General features: G+C 39.1%; 2 protein-coding genes across 4 annotated transcripts in view; one reads left to right on the top strand and one right to left on the bottom strand.

Moving 5' to 3' along the window:
• Positions 1-2249: 2249 nt before the first annotated feature.
• Positions 2250-3652, bottom strand: LOC124137242 (tropomyosin-like). The gene has a single exon (XM_046503469.2). It carries the CDS (start codon positions 3517-3519, stop codon positions 2665-2667), a length of 855 nt encoding a protein of 284 aa, XP_046359425.2. The 5' UTR covers positions 3520-3652; the 3' UTR covers positions 2250-2664.
• A 3885-nt stretch (positions 3653-7537) lies between these two features.
• LOC124122535 (mitochondrial inner membrane protease subunit 2-like) overlaps positions 7538-13700 on the top strand; it is a 148963-nt gene continuing 142800 nt past the window's right edge. Inside the window, exons 1-4 of one of the 3 annotated variants that reach the window (XM_048396910.1) lie at positions 7538-7615; positions 9703-9801; positions 11721-11843; positions 12195-12304. In XM_048396910.1, coding sequence (XP_048252867.1) covers positions 9799-9801; positions 11721-11843; positions 12195-12304 — 236 coding nt within the window. In that variant the 5' untranslated portion in view covers positions 7538-7615; positions 9703-9798. The other 2 variants (XM_048396912.1, XM_048396911.1) reach the window with 2 other exon arrangements.

A 13700-nucleotide genomic window follows, 5' to 3' on the forward strand; every position in this document is an offset into this window, starting at 1 on the left:
TATTTAACCATATATTTGATATTGGTGAATTTCCAGAAGATGTTGATCCCGCTGTAAAACAAGGTGATGTTGAAAACGTCCACAATTATGTTGTACTTTTACTATTAAATAATTTTGGTAAAATTTTCACATCAATTCTAGAACTGAGACTAAGAACTTTAATTGAAGTCAACGATACGGTGGATTAGGAAAAAATTACTCTATAACTGATCAAAGTTTCGTTCTCTTTGTTAGAAATATCTTAGAAAACCAAACCATATGTTCTAACATTATATTATTGATTATAAAATAAACGTTCGATCATATGACAGAAATAAGTTATAACTGAGAAGAAAAGGAAACTATACCTCACAGTTGATTTGATCATATGTTTGATATTCATTTTAAAATATCTTAAGTTAGCGATACATATAGTCAGCACTCAAAGAATATTTCTACATGGTTTCATTTTTTAAAATAAAATTTTACTAAAGAAACCTTTTTAAAATAGCAAAGATTTGCATTATACACAATGGCTAATGTGTACCTTACACGTTATATCTGTGACAATTCATAAATTTGCTGCTTTGGGAACAAATTTACAACATTTCAGACAGGGTGGGGTTCATGTGGTTGCAAATTAATAATTATTTCTTACCCCAGACTCCATTGAACCAGTTAATGTTTACACAAAATTACCCTGCCACAGATTACTATGTACAAACTGTTGCTGGGTGATGGTTAATCGTCTACAACAATTGTTTCAATTTTCAATTACATAAAAAACAAAAGCGTTACATCTTTACGCCTCAATTTACGTCCTAGTCGACAGGGGCATTCATGGGGAAATGTTTACTAACCTTTATAATATGTATGAAATTAACAAAACCTGTGCGAGGGTGGGACATGTGAAAACATAAATTTAAAAAACCAACACAGGTGTTATACAAGGTTGCATGTTTAGTCCAGTTCATTATATTTTTTGTTATGAAGGGACATGGATTAAGTGGTAATTTTGTACAAACAACAACCATTTATTCATTTTTGTTGATGATGTAACTATTGTTGATGATAGTATGACTGGACTCCATAGTAAAATAGATGTTTCAGAATCGTATTGCCAACCATTGGGACTAGAGGTTAATTTCGACCAAAAGAGTAGTTTTAGAAATAGTGGTTACTTAAGAACTATGTAGCAACGGTTGAATAAAGGTTCCCAAGTTAAAGTAGCACCATGCTCTAAATATCTTGGCATATTATTTTCTTGAAGACCTGTCTGGACTAAACCTTATGATACTCTATCTCTTCAGGCAAGAAAAGCATCTACCCCAGCCTTCATCATGTTGAAACATACTCTCGACCAATATAACTGCTGCTAAAATATTTGAATCAATGCTGCTCCTGTTATTTTTGCTATGTTTCAGAAATCTGGGTATACACCTAGAGAAAAAATATTGAAAAGGTTCACCTCAAGTCCTTTAAAAGGTATATTTCTGTTGCAAAAAGAAGCTCCACAAATGCTATTTGGGTGAACTTGGAAGAACTCCCCTATGTGTAAATTATTATAGTCGTTCTGTTACATATCGGTGTAGATTCGGTGAAAATAGATATCCTGGAAGCTTTGGACGACAATGGTAAAACAAAATAAGATTACCATTGTTTCAAACTGGGTTTTCATGTGTATACATTTCTCTAAACTGTGGCGATTTAAATTGTATCATGGCTTTTTTTAACAACGATAAAACGATTTCAAAACTGTCATTTAATGTAACAAATTCGTCTCTTGCATGTATAAACGCCACTCGTACCATAGAGACCTATCTATTTAGCCCCGGAAAGAGATCTCCGAACAACTTCATGTTGATTTGTCCATTTAAGAAACAAAGAGAGAAAGCAGAGAAATTATATGAATGAATCACTGTAAATCAGTGTTGGCACCAGGTGTTCATTGAAAGGGTAAGCATGGCCTGTCCTACCGGTAGCACCCGTCATGTCTTTGTAAACATGGGTGATGTTAACCGTTAGAATCCAGTGGTGGTATAACTGTTGCTACTGGTAGGGTAGGACATGCTTACCATTTCCGCGAACACCTGGTGTCATCACCTATTTTTCAGTGATCCATTCATATAGCTTTTACCGCTATTTTTCCTTTTACACTCAATGCAATCTGTTTCGTCGTATAATCGAGACTGGTTATTCTCTGGTGTTGACGTTGTATATTTATACACCAGGTGGAATGCCAGGTGGAATGCCAAAATATGAAAAACTTGTTTTATGGACGTGCAGGTTTTATTCACAAATGAACAAACGCATGTCTATTGACACACTGAATAAATAATAAATAGTTGTAATGAGTTGATACAATTTTGGCTATTTACAACATTCAGCAGTGGTTGGGTACATTTAAAATCAAAGAAAGCTTTATATTGTTCATGTGAGATTCAAAGTTTCAAGTATAAACTTGAGTGTTCAACCAGGCCTCCAGTGGTATCCATTGTATCCGAGCAAGCAATCACTGGCATCACTGACTCATGAGATGACAATTACAAGCATCACACAAAGTAGACAAAAAGTGTTAACCTTTTGAGCACAGTGTCTTATAGATCAATGTCACAGCATTAGAAAATATCCACTGGAGATTTGAAGAACACTGGCATGTTTCCTGTCTGTAGTACACATTCACAGTTAGTATCCGGCGAGCTCGGCGAATGTCTGGTCCAACTCGTCATGGATGGCCTTGTTCTTCTCCTTCTCTGTAAGTAGCTCATCGTCCAGGCGGTCGATGTCCTTCTGGTGTTTGGACACTGTCATCTCGGCATCCGCTGCGCGGTGCTCCGAGTCCTTGAGCCTTTGAGTCAAGTCTGCGATGGTCTCCTCAAACGTCCCTTCTCTCTGGCTAGCCTCCTGCTCGCTGATCTGAAGGGACTTCATGTTGTTTCCAACGACCTTCAATTCTTCATCGAGTTCAATGGTTTTGGTTTCAGCAGCCTCAAAACGGGTGACAGCTCGCTCCAGATCGGAATCTGTCAGGGCTAACTTACGGGCAGTTTCGTCGTACTTACTTTCAGCTTCCTCGGCGATATGTTGAGCATCCTTTAGTTGATTTTCTAGCTGATCGATGCGCTCATCGTCAGCAATGTTCTTGTTTTCCAGAACTTTGCGTGACCTCTCCGTCTCATCCTGAGCCTTGGATGCCTCCTCCAGCTTGATAGTAGCTGTCTGCAGTTTCTCCTCGCACCTCTCCAGATCTTCCTCCAACGTGGTAGCCCTGGAGGACGTACTACTGACCTCTTGTTCCATCTCGGTGACTTTCTTGGTCGACGTCTCCAACTTGGCATTGACCTCCTGGTGCTGCTCGTTGACGTTGTCAAATTCTACCTCGAGGTTGGAAAATTTCTTCTGGAGAGCATGGAGGTCCTCCTCAACTTTAGCCTTCTCCTCCTCGATGTCTTTAAGTTGCTGTTCCAACATCTCGGCATTTTCGAGCGCGCTGTCCTTGTCAGACTTCATGGAGAGCATCTGCTTCTTGATGGCGTCCATGGCTAGTTGGAAGGTGTTGTGGCGTAAAATGAAACGGAAAGTAGTTTAGATTACAAAGTTGTAGAGATAATCTTAACAACCGAGCGACGAATTGCTTATTCAGGTAAGAACTGAGAGCGGACCGTTGGTTGTTGACGGCGGAAAGTGAATATGGCCTCTCGTTTAATATCGGTCTGTTTTATACTACAGACTGAACCTCATATGGTATTATAGACAGAGATGGCCAGCGCCATCTTTGAAACGACCCCCTGCCACTGGGCCAGTGTACCTCTCCCTGTACCGGCGGGGGGTGCATCTGTTAGACCATGTGCTCTACCCGTGTACATCGTCTTCTTATATCATTACATGGATATTTCTTACGGAGAAAGTATACATCAAACGTTGCACCATTAATGGAGAATATCACAGCGCTATTAAGTAATTATCATGTCCACCTGTATACATACGAGGATTGGGTAGCACCCATGCGACATCTGGATTACGGAGCGGCTGTTTTCAATGTCCATTGGTAAAGGGTCGGGTTGGGTCCCCGGGGCGGATTGGGTCCCCGTGGTTCACACTGAAACGGGAGATGTCTGTAATAGTATATGTTTTCTGTTTCATATATTCAGTAGGTTTCTGTTTTTGTAGGTTTTGTGCATGTTGTATGTGAAGGTGTATCTTTGTTTGTTTGTTGTTTAACGCCGCACTCAGAAATATTTAAGCTATATGACGGCGGTTTATAAATAATCGAGTCTGGAACAGACATCCCAGTGATAATGATCACGAGCATCGATCTACGCAATTGGAGTTGGTGTATGTGGTGTACCACTTCCATGCTTCTAATCCAGTAAATCTTCTTTAATTCCCACTCATTCAGAAAAATACATTTGATTTACAACTGAGAATATTCCTTTTATACGATTATATATCTTTAAGACTGCCCCCGTGGTCTGGGGGATAGAGCCTCTGGCGTCTGGCCGGATAGAGGAAGGTCGGTGGAGACGTTAACCCCAATTCACCTCACCTCACCTATACGTTCAGAAAGTAAGCACTTCAAAGTCGAAAACAAACAAAATATACAAGCAAACTCGAAAATTAAAACCTGACATCTGTTTTATAGAACAACAAACATAAATTTAACTTATATTTATTCTATTCATACTATGTTATACACCACAGTATAATCATTTCAGCATGAAAAACCCAGTTTTTTTCTTTGCCGTAGATTTAGAAAGTGAGTGAGTATGGTTTCACGCCGCTTTTAGCAAAATCCCAGCAATATCACGGCGGGGGACACCAGAAATGGGCTTCACATTTTGTACCAATGTCGGGAATCAAACCCCTGTCTTCGTCATGACAAGAGCGAACGCTTTAACCACTAGGCTACCCGACCGCCCCAGATTTAGACAGAATCAACTGTTTTAAACGTTACATAAACATGTTAAGTTCATTTATTCATTTTTTTCATTGGCAAGGCCAATCCTTTAAGGAATCATTTACAAAACAAATATTTTAGAACAAATGCATAATTTTGACATAACTTTACAAGGTAGTTCTATCTTAGTAGTTAGGAAAAGAAATAACTTCGAGAAAATTTTAAATAAAATGCATTTCTTAATTAAATGAAAATCCTTTTCTTTTATCGCAAGTTGGCGTCATATTAAGTGCTGGGTAGAAGAAAGTACACACCCCTGTTTGATGGTGGCTAAAAATGAAACAAACAAGACATTGTTAATCGAGGTTGATGAATTTGATACGGGTATCATAGTTGTGTTTATGGACCTTCCGTTTGCAGTGTTTCGGGCTACTGTTTTCAGCCTAGTAACTTCTTTCAGTGGCATTTAGAACTTGGTGTGAAGTTAATATCACAAGAAGGATTTATAAGCCCATTAACAGGAATGTAGTCATAAGATCGATACGGATAGTTTCCAAGTTTGAAAGTCACATAATTATGAAAGTACGCTTGATTTATATTTTGGTATGCAATGTTTGTAATTAGTTGTAAACAAACATTATGGTGTTGTAAACATCTGCTATACATGGCTTATGTAATACTCTGTGTGGGATAACTTAATCATGTGAAATTGATATCAAAACTGTTCGTGTTCATATGTTCGAAAACGATCTGTATAACATGAGGGGGCACGGGTGGCCCAGTCGTCTAAGGCGCCGCGATTCGCTGTGCAGAGTCGCGTCCCTTGGGTACGCCTAAACCTATGATTGTGGGTTCGAATCCCGGTTCGCCCAGATTATGTTTCTAGGTTTGTCAGCACCATACCCGTGCTCGTGGGTTTCACCGAAGTGGTAAACGTCTGAGACCTGCATCACTTCGGGCTTTCCTCCCACATTAAGCTGACACCCGTGATATGACTGGAATACTGTTAAAAGCGGCGTTAAACCAGACTCACTCACTCACTGTATGACATGATTGCACCACGGCGGTATATTTGTTCCTCTTTGTCGCCGTGAAAATAACTGAAATACTTCCCAAAGAGACTTTAAAACCAACTCACTCACTTAAATATATATATAAAACGCCAGTCTCTATTATCTACCGATACAGATTCCATAGCGCATAAAAGGCAAACTAGCGATGAAAATAATATGAATGGATTACTGAAAATCGGTGATGACGCCAGGTATTGTGCACTCCCAGTCGAACCCACCACTCGCACAATTTCGATAAAATAGTGAGTGTTGTCTGACAACGCGCAGCAACACTCCTGTCATACGGTTGTGGCATATACAATCGAGTCTTACCAGACACTCACGTGATAGATCAGACTGTCCTACGCACGATAGCGCATTTACTGATTTTGTTGAAACTAAAACGATTATGTTACTTTTGAATAACGTCTGCTTCAAAGACACACCTGCAAATTTACAGTAATGCTTTATGATATAATTCTTATTTGAGAAATCTTTTACATATGCAATGCGAAAATAAAAATATTTGTATTGATATTTTGTTGTTGTTGTTTTTATGTATTTGTATGTTGTTAGTCTAGTCCACTTGGGAATAAGGGGAACAGGTAGGGGATTATCTGCCCACTGGACCATGAACTGTGTTGTTTTAAACTGTTATTGTTGTTTGTTTAAAGCCGCACTAGGCAATATTCCAGCTGTATGACGGCGGTCTGTAAATAATCGAGTCTACGCACTTGAGATACGACGACATGCATCAACCATGTCGGCGAGCCTGACCACCCGATTTCGTTAGTCGCCTCTTACGACAAACACAGTCACCTTTTACAGCAAGTTTAAAACTGTATAGTGGTGATTTGGGGAGGATGTCGGGTTTTTTCCGTTGCTTGTTTGTAGTATGATCAGAGTCATTGTGATTGTGTATACGCGATGTGATGCTGATGGTCGACAGACTGTAATTATGGCACAACGGGGTGCCTTTTCAATACATTAGTCAGGAGTGCACCGAGAGTTATTGCTTTATCTTATGTAATAAGCTATGGCGGTTTGCCCTACACGTGCCGAATGCTACCGTGTGTATCAAGTTACGACATTTCTCGCGCACTTGCCATGTCTGAGATCCCCGGGCATATGTGCTGCATTTCGTGTATAGAGTGAAATAACAGATCTTCAATAGCATGTTAGAAATACACTGAAATACACAATGCCATTTAGAAAGTGGTCAAACGTAACAAATCTTATTTTGGGATAACACTTTCTTAGTGAAGTACAGATTTTCGTACTTTTTTGGGATGAGTCCTTGGACAGAGCCCCCAAAAGTACGAGAATCTGTACTTTACTGAGAAAGTGTTATCCCAAATCAGAGACCATACATTTGTTACGTTAGAAATACACTGGTAACTAAACTGATGAAACCAATTTGCATTTGAGCAAAATCATACGGCCTCCTATATTCAAAGAGTTGACCATGGCTACCCACATTGTGTGAATGCATGAAAAATAAACATGATGTCAAGAAACAGGGTTTAATGGAAATCACACTTCATAATTCCTTGTTCCTGAAAAACTAGTTCCGCAATCCGTTTTAACGGTGGTTTCACTTTTGTAAGAACTCATATTTGTAACTCACAAACGAAAGAGTTCTAAATTCGTCTGCAAGCAGGTGCGTTGTCTCACGATGCTGATAAAAGTAAGAATTGTCAAAGTCATGACGTAATTAAAGTTGATAACACCTTGCTACTAAACATTTATCGAGACAATTTCAATGTAAACACCTGTGATCTTGGAGGCCATTTAGAAAGGTTTGTAAACAACCGTGGGAGCTTTTCAGACGTGCTTACTTCACTGGTTTACAAACCGATTTCGAGAGTGTCAAAGTCATACGAAGAAACAGAGACCATTTCTCCAGAAGAAAGTACCTGATGTTGAAGTAAATCTAGCTTTCTTTTGACGCTAGATGCTACACAGGGCAGCTGGCCAAGGACTCCTTGAAGGAGATGTGGAGCTTTGTCATTTTGATTATAACAATGTTATGTAAATGTTTCATTTACAAAATTGTGTCGATCTACACTACATTTACAGAAATGTTCTTAAATGTATCTATTTGCATTTGTTATCGAAGCCATTTCATAAGATTTTACCCCCATGTCAGTTCCGTGTCATAATTCTTTGTTCTGGTCACAAGACACGACTAAATGGATCGGGTGCAATACTCCCTACTTAGATCCAAGTCTACCGAGTCTATGCATAGTCCAATCACAATCACATAATGATATCAACATCCGGTTCATAAACTGCCGAGCAGATTTCGGTCGATTGCAGGATTTGCAATGCATGTGTTTCGTCAACTTAGAGTCAACCAATATTTTTCCAATCTTTTCATGTTTTTAAAAAAATCAACGTGATCAAGTGATTTGATGCACTTGGCAAAGTACGATCCGTTGTATTACAATATAGATCTTGATTATCGATCAGATCATCGTCACTGGGTGCCGTCGTTTTGTTTGAAGCAAAGCTAGTGATATGAGAGATGGAATCTGATTGGTCAATATGAGGGACATAGAAGGGACATAACCCGTAATAGCCATTGGTGGCTCTACGATCGTGCCCAGAAGTTCCAGCCTAGTTCGGCAAGGGTGGAAACTGGACTTATACAGTCAGTTAACTCCATTGTCTCGGGAAGATGCAGTTGAACTGTTACGATTCACTAGCGTATTCGGTGACTAGAACTGTATCCTTTCATGAATTGAATTCATTAATCGTGGTCACTAGAATCGAGTATTTACAAAACAAAAATGAAAAGAGATTTTTTAACTTGAAGTTGTCTGTTATTTATAAAAAGCAAGATATGCAAAATGGAATATATACAAGCCATGCAGTAGTACGTTGTGTGGGTCATCTACAACTCCAGTTCAGTCAACGGCTGATTGTCCATAATGCTCATGAGTTATTTGGACCCCAAAGGTAGTGTTGTGGCGTTTGATCACTGTTTGTTTTTTTGCAACCATGATTATGCAGACATGTGCATTTACATAACCTGTACCTGTACAAAATACAGAAGAACTTATTATATGCCTACGTAGATTTCTTCAAAGACATCACTCTTATATATTTAATTTGACAGCAATGTGGTCATTGGATATTGTCGCCCTTGAACAGATACTAGTACCTGGATAATGCAGTATATAAATGTATGATATTATAATAATAATTAACACTGTCAACATGGTCAAACCATGTAAAATAATTTATTTTGTTATTGTTTCACTGAATATAATAAATAATACATCAACTGCTGGCTTGTTATTGTATTTGTATATAAATATTCATAATCGTTACCCTATATTCGTGATACGTATCGTATTCGCCTCATAGTGTATTCGTTGCAGCCCTAATTCTCAGTGAGATGTGATGTTCACACCAATGTATATTTTACAAGTGAAGAATAAGGCATTCCAACATTAAAATCCCATGTCACTGGATGTCTTTTTAATTCTTTACAGCTGTAACTTTTTTCTACATTTTACTGAGCGCATTCAAAAACGAAACCCTTCATACACAGACGGGTAGTTTGTGTGTCCCAGCCAGTTGATATGATGAGGCAAACAAGATGCAATCTAGTCTGGGATTTCACTTATTAGAAATGATGATATATTACACATTAAAACATGTTAAAAGAATTGTTACACAACCAAAAATTAAGAATATTTGATCCAGTTCAAGGGTATCATTTGTGATGTTTTTGTAATCATAATTTTGTGATTGGTATTTTCACAGGTTCACTGAATCCACAATTGATGTCTCACAGTTTAAAACAAACTACATGTACTGGATTATCATGCAGAATTTGGACCCAGACACATTGATATAGTCATGGTAAGTATGACCGTTACTTTTTGTTAGTTTGCCCACTTCATTCTTATATCGGGGGGCGGTCGGGTAGCCTAGTGGTTAAAGCATTCGCTCGTCACGCCGAAGACCCGGGTTTCGAATCCCAACATGGGTACAATGTTATTGCTGGAATATTGCTAAAAGCGGCGTAATACCAAACTCACTCACTCACTCATATCGGGGGCACAGGTGGCCAAGTCGTCTAAGGCGCTCCGAATTGCTGTTCAGAGTTGCATCCCTTGGTCACGCCAGAAACCTATGATTGTGGGTTCGAATCCAGGTTCGACACGATTATGTTTCTAGGTTTGTCAGCACCAACCCCACTCATGGGTTTCACCGAAGTGATAACGTCTGAGACCTGCATCACTTCGGGCTTTCCTCCCACATTAACCTGACTCGCCGTGATATAACTGGATTACTGTTAAAAGCAGCGTTAAACCCAACTCACTCACTCAGGAAATGGTATATTCTTTAGGGATGCAACTTAACCTTGGTGATAACATATGGGAATCACACCCAAAAACCTTTAGGCCACACATTTTTTATTTTTCGTTTCACTTGCCCACAACCCCTACTGAAAAGCAGCCGGTCTAAGAAATAAATTAAATATAAAGTATTTATGTTTATGATGTGTCCCGCTGGTAATATAAACCCTCTTATGTACAATGCAAAGTGTTAACAGGTATTCATAAATTCCATGTCCACCTGCAGTTTTAAATCCATGGCAGAATGACTTTCATTTAGATAAATAAATGATTGAATTTTGTTAATTCTATTTCAACCGACCTTGTGTTGAAAAGTTGGAATAAATCTGTGAAACATAAAATTAAGTGTGGCCTTAATTTCTAATTGATCCTTTTATAGGATACCTTTAGACGAAATGCTTAACACGGATACCCCACTGAGACTCAGTATACTGACTCTACATGAACCAGTCCTTGTTTTATCCCCTTAATGCCAAGTGCCAAGCAGGGTAACAACAAGTACCATCTTTTAATATCCTTTGGCATGACGTGGTCGGAGATCAATCCCTAGTCTCATCTAAATCTCATCTTGCTGTTTGCTAACGCTAAACAAAGATCTGAGGACACCCCATAACAGGTCATGTCAGAACGACCTTTCTGAACATTGACTGACCAATGTAATGACTAACAAGAAGTCGACATTGTCAAACAGAAAGCAACTTTCTCGCGGTATAGGTGATGAATTTCGCAGATTCAGTCTTAAAGCCCAGAACTGTTGTTCAGAATAGCCCTTGTTAACCTTTTCCAAGGTTGCATGATTAGAAAATACATTCCGACTGTCACTTTTCTGATCTGGTAAGCAACGCTCTGGTTGGATGAAAGGTCGGTCTGATGTGAGCCTTAATGGCATGTCCTCAGACCTTTATTTAGCGGAAGCGATTACTTAGATCTGATTTTATCAAATGGATTGATCTCCATCCACTAGACCAAGGAGAAGGCCTCTGATTTGTTTTGGTCTTGTTAACCTCTCTGATGAAAGTCCTTATTTTAACCCTTTTATCTACCTGTTATGCTTGTTGTAAGAGGCAACTTACGTGATCGGGTGGTCAGGCTCGCTGACTTGGTTGATGCATGTCATCGTATCCCACTTGCGTAGATCAATGCTCATGATGTCAATCACTGGATTGTCTGGGCACGACTCGATTATTTACAGACTGCCGTCATATAGCTGGAATATGGCTGAGTGCGGCGTTATAAACAACAAACAAATGATTGCAGGTCTACATATTCGGCAGTGAGATGTTGCCCATAGTTTGATATCTAGCACTAGTTTGTCTGGTCTACGTATACGATGGTTACCTTCACCATTACAAATTATGGCTGACATCCAGCAGTATCGTTTTTCATACATCAAAATATATGATTGTTATATTCTTCCAGATCAGACCATTAAGAAATCTGCGAAGACTGCTGCTTGGCACTGTGACGTTTGTTGTTCCGGTCACAGTCACATTCATAGACCTCGTCGGATGTGTGGTAAAAGTCGAGGGAATTTCAATGCAGGTAAGCAGATTGTATAACAAATATCTGAGTCACATACTTTTTAAATAGGTCTTTAGCAACCCGTAAAAGGCGACTTCGCTTGTCGTAAGAGGCGACTTACGGGATCGGATGGTCAAGCTCGCTGACTTGGTCGATGCATGTCAATTATCCCAATTGCCTGGATCGATGCTCATGGTGTCAATCACTGGATTGTCTGATCCAGACTTGATTATTTACAGACCGCCATCATATAGCTGGAATATTGCTGAGGGCGGCGTTAAACAACAAACAAACTAATTGTATATGACTACTTGACAGCAACAAATCGACTGGATGGCCCCCAGACTAATTCTGTTTGACCTGTTCCTGCAGCCGGCCCTGAATCCACTAGGCGATGGCAGATCGGCAGTAGATTATGTGTTCCTCAACCGTTGGGCAGCAAGTGCATATCACTTCCAAAGAGGAGAAATTGTGTCACTAAGGTAAGTACTTCTGTCAAGTCTCCTAATACTCATTGATGACCTAACTTTCACAGACACCAGTCCACATGGATGGACATTATGATCGTGTAACAGACCGTGTAGTCATCCCACAGATGACATTCTTACCTTGTCAGCTTGCTGATGGGGTTAACCTCTTTGGTCATGTGTACAAGGCATCCAACATCGGATCAGAAGATTCTTTGCTTGAATCCCATCCCATTTTGTAACCATCACAGAGATTTCTGTAGACTTGCACAGAGGCCAATATTTGGCCACAAATCTGCCAAAATTGTCAGTAAAATTTTCAAATGGAAATTAAAAGGTTCCTATCTCATGTAGATAAAGTTCCAACTAATGTGATTGTTTGGTGACTTGTAGTCCACCTACAAATAAACCAAATAACACTAGACCACCCAACCAGCATTTTTTTAAATTTTACTGGTCCTGAAGAAAATACGCTAGGCTGTGTTAGTGTCACTGAATGCATGTAGATAAGAGAATGAATGTGCTGGGCCGAGTTGTAATTGGTGATGTCATATACATATATTTTTATATTTGTGTTTTACATGATAAAATATCAGTTTCATGTGTTATTTATTTGTTTTATAATGTTCCTTTATTTTATGCCATGTCTCTGGTTTGACTGTTACCTGCAAGTGTTGTGGATATGTGAGTGACACAATCAGTGGTCCCGCTGGCTTTTGAAACTGCCAGTCCTTGTGGAATGGCAACTCTAAAAATTACAAGTCCCCCTAATTTTTACCAGTCCCAACTTTCAACAAATAAAAAAAAGTATGAACATTTTTTAATTCTTTCAACATCATTTTCAGTGCAAAGATGTCATCTCATAGGTAACTTAGTTAGATCTATATGTCATTCACACAAACTTCAGTCAAAATTTTCTCTTCTCTGTTTTATATTTGGAGACGAAGTCGCTACGAATGGATATTTAACCTAGAAATAGACAAGGGGAAACCCTGATGGTAACAGACAAGCTGACTTTGTTCGAAAAATGTACTTATATGAATATTGCCAATGTTTTGTTCAACAACAAAGATTTATAACATACTTTATTTGCCGGTCCACGGGGAATGGCTGTCACATGAATTTATTACCAGTCCAAGCCTTATTTTACCTACCGGTAAAAATCTGGTAATTACCGGTAAACGGGAACGCTGCCCAATCTCCATAGTTGAGATCAGCAGGAGCTAAGACATGTAACATGTCTGCCCTGTGAACCAGTAAGGATGTAAACTTGTCATGTACATACAGTGTTAGAAATTGGCACTTGTCCCGTAGTCCTTGCCAAACTGCACAATAGTTAAGGTATAATAAGGACTAGTACAAATTTGCCATTTTTAAGGGTGTAACTATATGTTATAATTAAAAGGACAAG

The sequence above is a fragment of the Haliotis rufescens genome, unplaced genomic scaffold, assembly GCF_023055435.1.
Source record: "Haliotis rufescens isolate VD_foot unplaced genomic scaffold, xgHalRufe1.0.p SCAF_16, whole genome shotgun sequence".
Lineage (NCBI taxonomy): Eukaryota > Metazoa > Mollusca > Gastropoda > Lepetellida > Haliotidae > Haliotis > Haliotis rufescens.